A 17,977-nucleotide genomic window follows, 5' to 3' on the forward strand; every position below is an offset into this window, starting at 1 on the left:
TGAGTTTAACTCTGAAGACTTAACTGAAATGTGGGTATAAGTTCTTTATGTATAAAATGTCTTATTTAATGTAAGAAACATAGCTATACTGCAGAAATATTAATAAAAAGAACAATGATGGTATCTGCATTATAAGATCATAGTCCTTAGGCTTATCAGAACTGTTACTTAATCAATTTAGTTGATAAAGAACCCAGGGAGATAACTTTTTTTTTTTTTAAATAAAGAATCAAACAGAAAACAGGGAACACACAATCTAAATGTCATTTTAATTAACTAAAAACATATCTACTCTTGTGGAAACTCATTTCCTTCATTTTGGTTTTCAGATCTTTTATTAGCCATTGACTTAATTTCAGCAGAAAATTGGTATGTGTTTTTTAAGAGCAGTAATGCTCCCCTAAAACAAGTTGTTTTATCTTAGGTGTAAGATAGCAATGCTCCTCATATATTACCACCGTGAATTCTTCTTGACAGGTTTTCAAGTCTCATATTCATACCAAAATTTTTTCTTGATTTAGTAACTAGACAAAAAGGCTGGCTTCATTTGTATGAACAGTTTTTTTTCAAATATGTATGTACTTGGATGCCCTTAAATTCCCCAAGTAGAAAGAAACGCTTTCCACGGAGCTGCTTATTCCCAGTAACCCACATCAGAGCTGACACATGAAAAATGGTGAAATTACTGAAGGTAGTCCAGCCTGAATAAGGACTACCTTATTAGTTCAGGTACTTGCATCTCCCTAATTTTCATATTAATCATGTGTCCATCTTTCTCTGAAATAGGGCCATCATGCTTCATGTCAGAATTTAGCATGTAAGTAAAATTCATAGTGCTTCAAGTCTCACTTGAAAATATTTGTGTGGAGAGAACAGAATGACTGATCTTATTTTCACTAACAAAGTGAGATTTCCTAAAATGTTCATATTTAGCCTTGAGATAGAAAAATTGGTATCAAGACATTTATACAATCGATGATGGCCACATATAGTCCCTACCCCCAAATCATCAATGCAGTGTTCTTATTTAAGAGAGCTGCTGCACACTGTAAGGTCCCAATGTTATATATTTCTCATCAATTTTTACAGTTTCCACTGATTAAATATATATTGACTCATAAAGTATTACCATCACATCAGTTGTCACCAGATGCAAGCATATGTCATTTAAGTATTAACTACCATATAAAAATGGCAGCTTGGTTGTTTAGAAGCCATAATTTGGTACCAGTCATTCCCAAATTTCCCTAATGCATTAGCAGCCTCTCAGAGTACAATTATCTCTACTCTAATCTGCAGCCAAAAAGAAAAGAAAATCATTAACTATTTATTTTCTTTGGTTAAATACTGATATATATTCACAGTAAATAACAGGTTTGTTGACCTAGAAAAAAATGTGTTAGTGGGTTAAAATTTTTCATCAGTACTAGAAAACGGAAGTTGAGGTTAACTAAATAAACTAAGCTCATCAGAAATATCCATTAAAAATTCAAATGAATATAAACTGCTACTATATAAAAATTATGCCATCAGTATCCTCTAAAAATGAGTACCACATTTGTGTCACATTCTTTCTTGATGTTGTACATAGAATGCTGTTAGCTCAATCTTCTTTTTCATAAAAGACAATCACTAAATCCTAGTTGTAAAATCCCTCCCACTGCCAATAGAATTGACTCACAATAGACAAGTCTGGAGACATTTAAAAACCATCTTGCTCTAGAAATGTAACAAAAATGAATAAAATGCATGTTTTGCTAGAAGAAGAGAAATGCATTCTATATGTTAACTATCCTATCAGATGGTGTAGACATTGTCTAGACTTTTAAAACCTTCTAGTAACTAATAGGTAATTGCTCATTTGCTGACTGTAGTGGTGTACAGCAGACAGAAGCTGTGAGAGAAGCCATCCTTCCTTGCTAATGTAACATGTAGAACTTGCTGCTGCTGCAACACTTAATGCTCACAGTACCGAGTCATCTTTAATGCAAACACACATTTTCTGCCTTGCTTCTATGTTCTCCATTATAATGCAACACAAAAACAGTGTACATTTCATTCCATCCCTATGAGGTTTGCATAAGCAGTTCCAAGTCAGACTAAATAGTGTATTGCTCTTATTACAGTGGATAAATATTTTAAAGTTTATGAATTAAATATTTTATTTTTTCAGTATGCTCTCTGCAACTATTATAAACTTTTTACAGCTTCTTCATTCATGTGAAATCTTTAGGGTTTCCTTTTTCAAATGTAAGACTATTATTTGTTTTCCCAAACAGAAGCAGATTAGAGTTAACAAATAAGTTCAATAAATCACTTTATACATGGTGTTAATGAGAACAGTATGTTTCTTCATATAAAGAGACTTTTCTACAAGGCATGTATCTTTTATTAAAATAAAAGTTTGCTAACAAAAAAATAAATCAAGTAAATGTTACATCTTTAACTATACAATTTCCCTCTTCATTTTTATAATAGTTAGCATAGATTTTCTTGGCATGAATCTCTACTTGACACAGGTATTTCTCACACTAAATTAAAATAACACATTCAAAGAAGAGCATGTCCTGGGCTGTTTGGTTGAAATTTCCCACAAAAGAAACCCAAGAAGTTGTTTATACATGTTCCTCAAAAGAAAACTAATTATGTTAACTGATTTATTAATATATGATGTCCTTTGTCCAATTATGAAATGTACAAGTAGACTAGGGAGCAATTTAAATGTCTGATGCACCTCAAAATTTTTATCCCAAAGGTTAATTCTAAGCAAAGCTACTCTAGATAGGTCCCTTAGATCTTCTGCCGGTTAAAATAGAAGAATAACAATAACATTACCTCATTGGCCAGCTCCAGGAGCACTGGAGCAGCTCCATTTTTCCCCACTCCATTCAGGTACCTAGACAAGAGAAAGCCAAGTTGTAATGCAGTGACAAGAAAAAGGCCAGCATAGACTTGTCAGCATCCCCTGTGTGTACACGATTCTCCTGGGCAAATGCCATGCTCAACTCTAGTGAAAGTATGCTACTGTCACAGGGAGGCCCTGACGGGCAAAGGATAACAAAACAACTCACCTCCAAACTACGAGCAACTAGCGGAAGTTGGGGGCAGGCAGTATGAGCATATCAGTTACTCTTACTTCTCAACATGTAAAGCTGAACAGAGAAGTGATTTTGACAAAAACTACCCCTGTCATGCTGGCTTTATCCTTACCACAGCCATCTCAGGGAAAGAAAATAAGTTCACTTATGATTTGAAAAAAAGCATCAATGAACCCATATCACCTTTTTAATTTATTTTTGTGTCATAAGACTGGTTGAAAAAATAGGACAGACTGGTCATCAGTGGGTCAGTACTCCTTTAATAGGCAATACAAGTCATTATCTTATCTGCCCTGCATTTCTGTCATAACTCTAGCTCTCCTCATCTCCTAACCGCCCCCCCCACACAAGGAAAAAACAAAAATTCTCCAAATCCATCCATACATGAAAGCCAAAGTGATTTTTTTAAACAAAAACTTGAATGTACCAGTCTCTTCCTTAAAACACTTCAAAGGCCCATATTAAATCTCAAAATTAAACCATAACCACTTAACAAGCTCTTGAAATGTTCTTCAAAATCTGGTTCCTACCTATTCTGTTTGATCAGCCTCATTTCTAGTCACTGCTCCCCTCTCCAACCTTCACTGGGAAACTAGTAATTCTTCTTATATGTCACCCACTTCAATCCACCACAAACCTGAAGTAAGCTAAGTGTTTCTCGTGTATAATCGAGGAGCACCTTGTACACCTCCCCATCATTTAACACAACATATTGTGTCTGTCTGGTTACTGGTCTACCTCAAACCCGACCCCACTAGAAGGCTGAGAGCCCCATGAAAGCAGAGGAATTATTTCTTAAACAATTTATTAAGCCTAGCACAATTCTTGGCTTATAATAGGTGGTTATATTATACATATATATATATATATATATTCTTTAATAAATGATTATATTAATTTTATTTTATAAAATAAATAATTTTAAAGTCATATTGAACAAGAAAACAATTAAATATTGACATTTTCTCTATAGTATACTGTTGGCATGAATAAATTAACAATATTTGTTTGATAGTAAAAATCAAAGTCAACAGATGAGATCTTATCCAAAAAAATGTCAGAAGCAGATTTAAATTACATTTCACAAGTATGCTGATAAAGATGTATGATTTTCCTATAAAGTAAGTGGAATAAAAAACACATTATTGAAGGTGGGGGAAGTCTCGGAATCACAATAACATTGCAGTAATTCTAACAAGTCCATTTTCCACATATTGGGGCCCTTCTTGAATAAGTTGTTTAGGAATCTAACTGGGAAACAAGAAATTTCAGAAACAAGGGGAGAAAAAAAAAAAAGGTAAGTGTGGCTTAGAGAAAGGTCCCTGGGAAATAGGTCCATTAGGAACCTCCTATCAATTTACAGCATTCACATTGCACTGATAGGCCTGCTCAAGGAATGACCAATCAGTTCAGTCAAATAAGACCAGCTCATTGTGTTTCTGTAACCAACCAAGTGCACATTCACTAAGGGTTCAGAATCTGGGTCAGAGTGGTTAAGTCTATACTGATTTAGGATATCTTTACAACTTTCTACTCAACATTCATTTATCACACCAATATTTTTGAAAGCCAACTATGTGTTGGGCCTTATTCCAAGTACTGAAACAACAGCAGGGCACACAACTTCCATGGCTCCTCCCATCACAGAGATGTCTGTGGAAAGACAGATAATGAGAAGATAGAGAAATAAATATATAATATAATGACATGCACTACAATAAAATGTAAACTTAAATAGGTTAGTCAGGAAGCCCATCTCTAAGGAAGTGACACTAAGTAGAGACCTGTGAGAAGGACAGTGGCAAGCCATGGCAGGAAGAGCGTGCTCAGCAAGAGAACAGGATGTGTAAATGTCCAGAACGTGCTGGGCTGTCCGGGGACCAGGAAAGGCTCCAGTGTGACAAGAGTAGAGCTTGTGAGAGCTGACTGGAAATAACAAGAGAGCAGGTGGACCCCAGACTGCTGTCTCTGCTAGAGAATTACTGTTCTGAGTTCAAATTACATGATTTCATTTAAATATTGTACATCAATCATTATCCTGATAATGACCAATGGAACATTTCTGTTTTGCTTAAAGTAACAGGAGATGGTTAAACAATAATAAAACCTCTATCTACAGTCTATATAATATTTGAAGTATGTTCATACTTAACACCATGGAAATTCCTAATTATGAGCTTGATAAAGCTTCCCAGCTGGTCTTGTAAAGACACCAAACCCCAGGATACTGATGAACCCCATCTTGGCTCTTTTAGCTAGCAAGCAATATAGTTCTGGAGTGAAATCCTGATCAATCCTGATCACTACTGAGGTGCCTTCATATGCTGGAAAGGATAGACCTGCTTCTGAATGTGTTTATTTCTCAATCTGTTTCCCAACTATATCCTTTAACACTTCAGAAATGCTAGGGAAAGAAGTTAAAATTCATTTGAAGTTGTATTTGTCCCTTCTGAGAACTTTCATGGTCCCCCACATAAAATGACAGATCAGGTTCATTCGTATTTTTAGACATGTGATCAAGGAGGCATGCTAATTATGGAAAATATTCAGATGTTCCTAATCTTACCCTTTTCTGCATCCTCAAAACATCCTATGTGAACTCACACCATGGACTTTTCACATGGCTTCTTTCTCCAACCACAGTTGATGTTCCTTGGGGTAGAACTACACAAATGGATGCTGAACCTTCAACCAACAGATCCTTAGTAAAGATCTGAATCACAACTGGGTTATAAAGATGTGATCCTGAACACTACACTCAGGTGACATGTGCCATATTCCCAATGTCTGTTTGCAAATAAAAACTACTTTGCACAGAAGATATGTGTCACCCTCTAGCTTTGCCACAGGAGGAGTAACAGTTATTTCTTGTGGGTGAAACCATCCTGAAAAGATCTTCAGAGAAGGTCCACCTTCTGTATGTTGAGTGTGAAAGATACATAAGCATCTCAAGGAAAAATACTATGTACTAATTTTAAATATAAGACAAAGTTATTTGCTCTTTAAAATTTTCATGATAACTATAATGGTGAAGCTTAGAAAACCTACCAACTGAATGAAATTCAATTGATTTGATTCTCTAAAGCTAATAAAGCTAGTCCACAGACACCATGTGTTGGGAGAAGGAAGGAGATGGGAGACGATATTTCTAAACTTCACTACTAATAGGGACTTGCAACTCTGACCAATTTGTAACTGTGTCTGTGTGTGCATACACATTTTATCAAGTATGTTTCCCAACTGGAAATAAAATGACATTAGTATAGGGGGAAAGAATAGAATTGTTTTCAAAACACTCAAGCTGTGACTATTCATATACAACATGAAGAACTCAAGAAATTTCCTCAATAATTCAAAAGCTTGCAACAACATTCTCTACTGATATTTAGATACTATGAAGTTTCAGTTAACCATGAGGGAATCACATTTGTGGATTATATGGTTTTAAATACAGACTTCAAATTCTGGATTGAGATCATCTCAATGCTAACAAGAATGCAGACTCAGGAATTATCTAAAATGCTACTAGGAAACCATTGCAACCTTTCTAGACAGTAATTTGTCAACATATAATAAAATCTTTAATTGCCCATTGTTTTAACCAGTAATTATAGTTATAGAAATACTAAGAAACTAATCCAAAATGCAAAGATATCTATCAATATGTTTTTCATAGTGTTATTTATAATACCAGAGCATTAGAAGCATGTTATGTTCAACAGGAATAATTCAGTAAATTATACTTTCATATGATGAAGTAATGCAATCACTAAAATGTTTATAAAAAAGCTTTCTACAAAATATTATGTCATATACATTTTTCCAACTATAAAATTCAGGATTTACAATCGTATATATAGCATGACCTCATCAATATAAAAATAGATTGACAAAAGACTAGAAAGAAAAATACCACAGTGGTTATCTATCATTCACTCCTTTTTTAAATCATTACAAATATGCTTAATTTGCACAATAGGTGAATATTGCTTTCATAAAAGCAAAAAATGTAAAGAAATTGTTAACATCATCAAACTGCTAAACTGTGTTTTGATATATGATTTGCCTTTATTTTAATTGGCTAGAAAACAAAACTTGTTCAAGGACAATTCACCCTAGAGAACACAGGAACATTCAACCTGCACATTCAGAACAAGAGGCCTATAAGGTCAATCCATCTGAAAGGTAACAACAGGGCCCGCCTCCAAGCACAAAGTGCAGGGCAGGAAGTCAGGGAGCAGCATGGTGAGGTAAGAAACTAATCAGACTGCTTTCCCATTAGTTTGTCCATTACAGCCTAACCTCAAGTTTTTTGTTTTGTTTTGTATTTTTGTTTAAGTGAGAGGAGGGAAGGTAGAGGGACAGACTCCCACACATGCCCTAACTGGGATCCATCCAGCAACCCCCGTTGGGGCCAATGCTCAAATCACCAAGCTATCCTCAGCACCCACGGCAACCAAGCCACTGGCTGCAGAAGGGGAAGAGGGGGGAAGGGGGTAGGAAGCAGGTGGTCTCTTCTCCTGCGTGTCCTGACTGGGAATCAAACCTGGATCGGGTCAGGCTGAGATCTATCAACTGAGCAAACCGGCCAGGGCCCTAACTTCAAGTTTTTGTTTCAGAGTTCATGTCTCCTCAAAATGATTGAGACTTTCACATTTTAAAAAATGTAAAGACAATTTTTTTTTTTCTGTATCCTCTTACTACCCACTCAACTGCTCCTCACTGAGTAACCATACAAAAAGGCAAAATTTTTATTTCTGGCCTAAACTACACAGATAATTTAATAAAGTATGTTCATACTTAAAATAATTAAATATACTTCTTAATGAAACTAAGATTTTTAAAAAGCAACCTTTAGCAATCTTGAAAATCATCTACTGAAACAGTCTTCTTACAGTGAGAAAATTGATTATGGAGGGGCAAACCGATAACCTCAGAGCAGATCTTCAAATTCCTAGGAAATGCTCTATTTTCCTTCACTTAGGTTAAGACGACTTTAAAATTCGGACATAGAATCATACTTTTTAGTGATGGTCTAGGACTATAATTTTTACAAACAAGGGTGTACTGTTGACATGTGAATGAGACTTCAGTCTTTCTTTGTAGGGGCTGAATGCCAAAGCAGTTGTTGGCTTTATAGCACTTCAGAAGCCATTCTTAATTTTATGTGTATGATTTAGGTTGTGACTTTAATTTAAATGTTAATTTTACTAAGGAGATTATGACTTTTGAATAAATCAACTCAAACTTTATAAAGACTTGTCTAGAGAGAAACTCTCCAAGACACAGGAGTTGTGTGTGTGCAACTCACGTATCATTCTTAAACATATACCATAACTGAAAACTGACTGTATCTTGTATTATATATAGCAAATAGCATAATTTTAAAAAATAGAATTTCAATAACTTCTCTTTTCAATAAACACAACTTGATTCTTAAAAAATACCTAACAAAAGCATGATACCAGTATTTTATCTATAATTTCATTCATAAAACTGTTGTGCATAAAAATCATTCATCTAAAATTAGTAGTGTCACTCACCACAGAAAGGTTGATCTGTCAATTTTAAGTGTAATATTTTATGTTTCAAACACTTATCCTTTACAATACATCCTTGAAATATTTGAGAAACCAATAATATCTAATGAAAGCCATTACCATTTACCATTACAAATTAGTCATATTACAAAGCCAATAAATTTTTTAAAGAGTTATTTAAAATATTTTGAAAACTACTTATAATAAATTAGGCTGAAATTAAATATCCTATGGACACTATGATGTTGACATAATGCCCAAGATTTTCTTTTTAAAATACAAAACCCCTTTTAAAATGTGAGAGTTGTATTTCATTAGATAGCTCCAAACATCCTTACTTGGTATGTCTTCCCCCGCCCCGAATGGCTAACCCAATACCTATGCTGCAAAATACAACTGCACCAATATACAATCTTATTTTCTAATATATATTTTTTCAACTTGCTGATCTAAAGAAATAAAAGTTGATTTGAGAACTTTCACACATACGTGGACATATTTGTACATATGAATGGATCTATACAAGACATGGACCTACAATAAGTTTTTTGACTTATTGTCAAAATTGACTAAAAGTAGCTTTATAGTCAGGACTACTAAAGTAGTCAACTGAGATTACATTATATTATAACAATATCCTACACGTATGAATAGACAAGATAGTCTCATCATATTCTTTAAGTCTACAAAACAAAGCACTTGAGAAATCATTCAAAAATATATTTGAAGTCTTAACAGACTTAAAACAAAATGCTTCTGAACATTATATAGAAACATAATTTAGTAATTTATTCATAATTTTATTACAATTAATAGGTACTATGATACCCTCTAGTGGGGCAGGCAGGTCATACCTCTGGTAATAACTTTCAATTGCTTCTGAAGTATGATGTTTGGCATGTGTTCTTTTAATATGTTTCTGAAACAAAACAGAAAAGATCTTTATGTTGTGTCACAAACGTGGTTTAAGAACAAAAATGACATTATTTCTTCATCCCAACGTCTAGCACATAGGACCAACTGAATAACAGCTTGGGGATTTTGGTGGTGGTAGGTCTTTTTTCCTTCTACTCCATAAACCTATGCATTTTAATCTCCATTGCTTGGCTGGGATGTCTTCAGACTGTACCACAAGGTACAGTATGTATGTAAAAGCCAACAGGGTCAGAGTAATTGAATCTAAATAAGTTTGCTTAGGGTTGCAGAGGGCAAAGAAAAACTTGTTCCCTTGAAAACCTTTGTATTAATTTTCCCTCAATTCAATTCCATCTAAGTCCTCTGCACTCTAGTTTTACAATCCAATTGCCATTTTTAACCAGGACGAACATTGCTTAAAAACAACTTATTTGAAAACTACAAAAAGTAATTCCATCGAGACTTGCCACTTGACTGACACCTGTCATCTCATGATAAATGACTCCATTTTCTGCCTCTCTTGCCTTCTGCCACTCCAGCAATGGTCATTTATCATCATCTCTGTCAGCAATGGAAAGCAGCACTGACAGTGCAAGTCAGCAAACATTTAGCACATGGAACCACGCAACACAGGGAAATTATTATTGTCAGAATAATAATGGTTTAGCATAATTTATTACAGGTCCACCAAATAAGCAAAGGCTAGATGTTATTAGACAGATGGATGGGTAGGCTTGGCAGGCCTCCACTGAGACGCAGGCGGTGCTTGATGTGGAAAGGAGAACATCCTCCAACCCAATCAGAGAGCTGGCAGTTCAATTACAAAGAAATAAAGGGACATTCATCATTCAATTAGGCACCTGTCAACCCTCACAAAGGAGAAAACTTCTAACCTGGTACTCCTGGGAGAAGATGCTCAGCAGAGTGGCCTGCGATTGACTGGAACAAATAAAAGAAGGACAAAGTTAATTACTGGAGTGCACGGCAAAGAAACAAAAGAGAAAGGAGCTTCAAAGGTAGGCCTGCTGCCCTGTAATCTAACAGAACACGAAAACAAGTGTGGAAAAGTTGTTCCAGATGAACACCTCAGACAAAGGCTTCCTGCTGCTAGGTCAGGGAGAGGGAAAAGGGAAAGGGGAAAATGTGGATGGTCTCAGAGCCAAGTATCATATGATTTGGCTATTTTGTTAAACTTTAGAATGACTGTGAATCATATCTATAGCATGCAATGATATTAAAAAGGGACCAAAAGCAGGTAAGGTTTATATCTGTTAATGAATGACAGAGTTAAGCCCCACAAACAATGAGAAACGTGCAGTGCATTTGCTGGACACATTTCAAAATTCATTTTGTTAGCAGACAGGTCTCCTTTTCTGTAGCTATCTCACATTGAGAGGTGGGGGAAAAGAGCTTTGGTCTTCACTAGAAGTAGCACAGAGACCACGGGGACATTGCTACCAATACTGATGTGCTTTGAAAATACATAGAGCGAGCTTTCATGGCAGGAAGCTGAGGTCCTTGAAGTGAGTCATTCCCAAAGGCTGCCAATAAGCCATCTTCATCTAAGACTCCATGCAATGCCAAACACCTGCCAGTGAAGCAACCTGGATAACATTCTGCCCAAGTGGGAATTATTCTTCCATAATTGTTAACATTTTAAAATGGGACAGAGTACTTTTAGCTCTAAAAAGCAATCAATGCCCTATTGCCACTTTTTTGATCACCCTTTGTAGATGTATCTACCTTATTGCAATTTGAAAACAATTAATTATCTCTGGTATATTTTCCTACTAAATGCTATCTGAACTAATTACAGTGTTTATAATTTGACTTTTATGGTATACCAAAGTACAGTGAACAATTAAAATATTTTTCTACTCAAAAATGAACCCTCTTAAGCTCATCACAGGTAATTTGGGGAGTCTAAAATAAAAACAATCACAGCATATCTCTTTATTCACTGTCTCATTTTTGTCATTTTCTGCATTCCACCATAGATTTGTCTTCTAATCCCTTTCTACTCTTATCAGATTACAAATAGGAGTTTAGAAAAAGACATAAAGATTTACTAAGAGAAACTGGTAATTACTAAAGGATGGGTTCAATAACTCAAAAATCAGTGAATATGGTTACAAGTTCATCACAGTCCGATTCTTTTCAATTTCCCTTTAAAAATAGAAACCGCCTTTGAAAGAGCCAATTTTATATATAAGATCTTCTTATTATGCCTAGCTTGGCTGAGTTTCACATGCATATAACATATCCTAGTTGCTGACAACGATCTTCTAAAAAAAATGGCAAAATTAAGCCCAACTCTTCATAAACCAATGAATAAGTCAATATATTAGATACATTAATACAATAAATGGACCCCTCCTCATTATAAAGCAAAATATATTTATGTTAACATAAATATTTATGGTAAACAAAATGTCAGCATTAATGTGTCAAAACATACAATGGAAAGAAATGTGCTTGTAATGCTCAAGCTGGGGACCAAATAACACAAGAGGAGGACACTAAAAGCTAAGTAAAAAACAAAAAGTGCTTGTAGATGATCAGAATGGTAAGGCAGATGAGATAATTTTTTTTTTTTTTTGGCGGGGGGGGGGGGAGCCAGGAAAGTGTCTTTAAACTGCTTAGAAGTCAACAAAAACCATGGACAGAGCCTATGAAGTAACCCATTTTCACAGTGGCCAAGAGGATTAGAGAAAAGATTCCAGCTTATACTGGAAGTAAAAGCTGTCTAGACCTAAAATGAGAAAAGTAGTTACCTAATACAATGACAACAAAAAGACAGACCTGGCTCCAAAATGCTCTAGACAAAGCTGGAGGGAACTAAGGACCCTGCTAGGTGGCTTGCCAGCCCATTCTCCGTTCCTGTGTGTGCTAAGCTTACAGAAGAGGATTCTGAACAAGCTTCACACAAAAGTAGCTTTAGTGCCACTATGCCATGGACTCTAGTGTATATTATTTGCTACTTTCTTCCCATGTGTTAATTCTGAGAAGGTCGACCTTGAATACCATAGTCAATGAATCAGCGGTATTCACTAAGTATCTACAGTGACCCAAGGTCATGGGTATAGGAAACTACAACATGAAAGTAAAAAATTAAATGAATTAGACAGGAATTGACTTAGAAGAAACTTTCAACATATATATACAACACTCCTGCCTCCCAATTAGAACACTGTCAAGTATTGATAATTTTTATGGATCAGGTGAAGAAAATCACACCCTGACATTCACATATTTCAAAACCACACTGGATTTGGAACATATCTGTCACTTAGCATATAAATTTTCATACTAAAAAGTAGTTACTTAATGTGCATAAATGTCCAACATGTTTATTAAAGCTTCTTCAAGAATCAGTTCTTTTTCTCCATGCTACCCTCCCAGATTAAGTTCTTCCCATGTCTGAGGAAGGAGCAATTGGGAGGACTCCGGGAACAGCTATGTACAACCTCGCCTGAGCTGTGTGACCAGAGGCTCTACGGGAGGACTCGGGAACAGCTATGTACAACCTCGCCTGAGCTGTGTGACCAGAGGCTCTACGGGAGGACTCGAGAATGGCTATGTACAACCTCGCCTGAGCTGTGTGACCAGAGGCTCTACGGGAGGACTCCGGGAACGGCTATGTACAACCTGGCCTGAGCTGTGTGACCAGAGGCTCTACGGGAGGACTCCGGGAACGGCTATGTACAACCTGGCCTGAGCTGTGTGACCAGAGGCTCTACGGGAGGACTCCGGGAATGGCTATGTACAACCTCGCCTGAGCTGTGTGACCAGAGGCTCTACGGAGCAGCAGCAGTCGTGCTGCAGCAATGCGGAAACAAGCACGAGGACAGAGCCTGCACACTGAGGACAGTGGGGCAGAAAAGGAAAGAGCCAGGTCCTGAGGAAGGACATTGTTTGAACTGCTCAAGAGACCACGAATTGAATTGACTATACTCCATACTTCTTTAGAATAATACATGTTTTGTTTTGAGCCCTCAAAACCAAAGAAAGAAAACTGCCCAGGATTCTAAGTGTCCCAGTGAGGAGGAGAGCTGATGGGGGGAGGGCTCTGAAACAGGGTGCTCCCCTACAAGGGTAGGTGGATGGGATGTCATACATCAAGGGGTTGTCCTTTTTCACCCTTTAAAAATCTCTCCTTAGCTGGCAGCAACTTTATTTGGCTTCTTAAATTTGTTCCTCTGTCTGTCACTGTGCCACTAAGTTGATGTGCTAGAGATCATAACTTGGTGTGTGATTTTTCCACACAGATTTTAAACATTGACAGAGTACTATTTATCCTCACCTTATATTGCATTCAAGACACTTCAGATGCTGGGTATATATGATAAAAACAGACACAAAACAAAAACAAAACCCCAGAAAATAGTACTCTGTATAATATTTAACTGAACATGTCCCCAAACCCATGCAGCAAAGACACTCAGTAACCTGAAGGCTCTCAGGGGGTTGGATGGGTACAGCACAGACTAAGAGCAGAGCTCCCCATACATTTAGCTACAACACTCCATGAGGGGCAAGTCGTCATGCTCCCCAGTGGAGACTTAAAACAAGTAGAACCTTAAGGAAGAATATACCACACATTTTATGTCCTTCCTCTTCTCAAGTACCCAACCTCTGAAAAGGACCATGAAGAAGTAAATGCTATTATTTAATATTCCAGCTCTTTTTGCAACAGTCTAGAAAGCATAAATGTCTACACATTATTTGTAATACTACAATTATCTGAGCAAAATGAATATTATTTCTGGGACTCAGGAAGCAGTAAACCACTTAAAGGAAGATGAGGCAGGATACTTCTACAAAGAACTAGGCTTGGAGACCTCAAAATTACAAGGCACAAACAACCTGTCTAAAGCAGTGAAAGAACTCAAGGGAACACTGGTTCTATGTGGTTACTGATTCTGAGTACTAGTCAAGGAAGGCTCTCTATGAAAGAGATGCATCCTCCCTCCCTCACACACCCTACGCCCTTCATGTACACACTAACAGGCAAATTTGAAACACAGAGCTCCCCCCCAAAATCAAAATAGAATTCAATAAAGTAGGACTTGGTAAAATATCACTACTTTACATTTTATTTCAGGAACATGCAATACACAATAAAAGAATCTGGGAAATTATTGTGAAGAAAAAAGAAAAATAATTAGACTAAAATCAGGAAAAAGAGAAAAATTTATCTATCATACCAGCCCCCCATTTCTTCTTTCTAATTTCCAACTTCACATTAAGGATGCAGACTGTAATTTAAGCCTAGTCATGGCAAATATTCCCATAAATGACTACACAGATAACAGCATTAAATTTAGTAGTATCAACTATCAAAAAATTCTTAAAAGCTATACTTACGTTATATATAGGGGAAAAGTGGTTACTGTCCCAGGCACTTAATTAATTTTACTGATGTAAGTAAGTCACATGCAAAACAGCTCTACAAGAGCCAAGATTTATATGAACACCTATTTTATGCTAGACACTATACTGAAGCACTTTATTTTACCCTTAAAAACCCTCTAAGGTAGGTAATATTATTGTCTTTATTTTAAATACGGAGAAATGAAGAAAGAAAAGTTAAGTAAAATACATAACTAAAGAGCTAGAATTAGCAGTAAAGCTAGAAAACAAAATCCATATACAATTCCAAAACCCAAACTCTAAACCCCAAGTTCATTTGTTTTTCTAAGTTTCCAGAAATCAGTTCTGTACCGTGTGTACTAATGCCTTGGCTGGAGCATGTATATGTTACGTTACACTTCGCACAAACCTGAAAGGGGAACGTTGTTGGGGTTTTGATAGAAAACTGAAGCCCCAGGAGGTCTAGCATTGTAATCAGATTCCATGGACTTAGGCAATAGCCCCCTTTCAAATAAATCAAATTATAGTTTTACTTTATTTAACTACATAAAAATGCTGTTCTTTCTTAGTGTGTTGAAAGGTAAAGGAACTATTGACTACAGGAAACAGTTATGAATTAAAAATTGTTGGGTAATTTCCAGGATTCTCCCTGCAGCTAAAGTGTATTTTGTTAACAACCATACCATGGCGTGAAGTGTCTCGATGTGAATGCAAATGTGACTTTTGCTCAAATGCTATTTACTGCACATAAAGCAGCTTTAGATCCTTCTCTGAACAAAAGGGATAAACCCAATTAATTTTCTCTACAGAAGACAACACCCTCCACAGGTGTAGATTTTACTATACAATACTTAATTAAGAGTTTCCTAGTTATTAAAGAGTGCATATTCTGTATTAAACCCAGAGAAGTCCATTGTTAGCATTCTGGTATATCCTTCCTTTCTTTTCACTCAATTTCTGGTGCATGTGGACCATGTGAGTGTGTCTCTAGGCAAATTTTTTAAATTGCAAGTGTTTTAACCTAGTACTTTTTTGTAACAGGTCTTTATTACATAAGATAGTAACATTTATCCATACCATTACATATTACTCTTTTAAAATTTGTATGTTTTGTGAATAAGACAGTTCATTTTTTCAAAATGGAACAAATATACAGCTTTGTATATATATATAAAAAAGACCATGTAATCATTTCTTAGGTCAACAAATAGAACACTGCTGGTACCCCAATAGGAACTCTTTCTGATCACCAACCCTCCCTCTCACAAAGGAATCTGATCTGTTAACTGCTTTCCTATTTTATTATTTACCACCCTGACATGTATCCCTAAATTCTATAGGTCAGCTTTGCCTGTTTGTGAACCTTACATTAACGGAACCACACAGTGTGTGCTCCTTTGTATCTCGCTTCTTTCATGTACCAGTTTGTCTATAAGAGTCACTAGGGCATTTAAGTGCAGTTAATTCATTTGCATTGCTGTATAGTACACTATTGGCTAAGTAGGTGCCACATTTATCTTTACTATTGTTGATGAACCCTTGAACTGCTTCCAGTCTTTCGCTAATGACAGTAATGCTGCTGTGAACATTTCAGCATGTGTCTGTTGGTGCCCAAGTGTACACATCTGTAATAGGGAGTTCTGGGTCATCAGACATGCAAGTCTCTAGCTTCAGCAGACATAGTCAAACAATTTTTCAAAGGGTTCATAAAAATTTTAAACTCTTTTTATTTTATTTTATTTATTTTTTATTTTTATTTTTTGTATTTTTCTGCAGTTGGAAACGGGGAGGCAGTCAGACAGACTCCCACATGCGCCCGACCGGGATCCACCCAGCATGCCCACCAGGAGGCGATGCTCTGCCCAACTGGGGCATCGCTCTGTTGCGACCAGAGCCATTCTAGCGCCTGAGGCAGAGGCCATGGAGCCATCCCCAACGCCCGGGCCAACTTAGCTGCAACAGAGCCTTGGCTGAGGGAGGGGAAGAGAGAGACAGAGAGGAAGGAGAGGGGGAGGGGTGGAGAAGCAGATGGGCGCTTCTCCAGTGTGCCCTGGCCAGGAATTGAACCCGGGACTCCTGCACACCAGGCCGACCAGCCAGGGCTTACAATTTTAAACTCTTACCAACACAAAAAAAGAGTTCCTATTGCTGTACAACCTTAACATATTGTTGACCGGGGCAATTTTACGCAGAAGTTATCTCATGTCATCAGCTATTTCTTCGTAATTGAGTATGAAAGTGAAACAATAGAAATAAACTTCAGTTTACCTTATTTTTACCATAATGAATTTAAATGAAACTTTGTACATATCTGCTACATATTATTCTTTATACACATTATATATTTTGGTAATTTTTTTTTTGGTGTGGTATACTGTATAGTAATCACGTACGTGTAATGGTACACAACATGTTTTGCAAATATATCTGGTTTGCTGCATTTTCCTTTTGAAACACAACACTTTACACATTCCAGTTGGATTTTATTTTATACCAGTGACTGTTTTTTCTAAAATGTGGTCTTTTAGTTGCCCTGAAAGCCTAAAGGATAAATCAATGGGAGGAGCTCTTTTAGAAGTACCAGAAGAAGAGTTAGGTTCTGAGCTGTACTCATTTGAACTGGCAGGTATCCATTCCCTAGCTACTTCAAGTAGAAATTTTTGTATCTTATTTTATTTTGTCTATTGTAATTACAGTAAATTTTGAATGCATTGAATAAAGCGCAATTGATCAGAAAGAATGCTACTTTTTTAGACCACTTTATACTTTTTCGAAAGATACTGCTGTTCACCAAATATTGGTCTGCTCGATCGACCCCTTTCATGTATTTGTTGTAGTCTAATATGCACACAGGTTTAACTGTATCTTCCATAGAATTTCCTTTTCGCTTTCCAGTTGTTTTCCTAGAGGCATCGTGGATAGTTGATATCATACTCACTAGTCTTTTATCTTTCCATGATACACGGACAATGGGTTCTTTCCATAAAAACGTCATTTCACCTCTCTGAAGATTCTTTGATTTTCTCTTAGTACCTTTGGCAAGCCATGGTT

At 36.4% G+C, this 17,977-nt stretch overlaps 1 protein-coding gene across 5 annotated transcripts in view; it reads right to left on the reverse strand.

Annotated features, from left to right (window-relative positions):
- CDIN1 (CDAN1 interacting nuclease 1) overlaps window positions 1-17,977 on the reverse strand; it is a 237,956-nt gene that overhangs the window by 167,044 nt on the left and 52,935 nt on the right. For 3 of the 5 annotated variants that reach the window (XM_066343435.1, XM_066343433.1, XM_066343436.1), the window contains exons 2-4: window positions 10,447-10,492; window positions 9,493-9,557; window positions 2,836-2,896 (exon numbers count right to left, since the gene is read on the reverse strand). In XM_066343435.1, coding sequence (XP_066199532.1) covers window positions 2,836-2,896; window positions 9,493-9,557; window positions 10,447-10,492 — 172 coding nt within the window. The remainder of the gene's footprint in view (window positions 1-2,835; window positions 2,897-9,492; window positions 9,558-10,446; window positions 10,493-17,977) is intronic. The other 2 variants (XM_066343437.1, XM_066343434.1) reach the window with 1 other exon arrangement.

The sequence above is a fragment of the Saccopteryx leptura genome, chromosome 6 (assembly GCF_036850995.1).
Source record: "Saccopteryx leptura isolate mSacLep1 chromosome 6, mSacLep1_pri_phased_curated, whole genome shotgun sequence".
Lineage (NCBI taxonomy): Eukaryota > Metazoa > Chordata > Mammalia > Chiroptera > Emballonuridae > Saccopteryx > Saccopteryx leptura.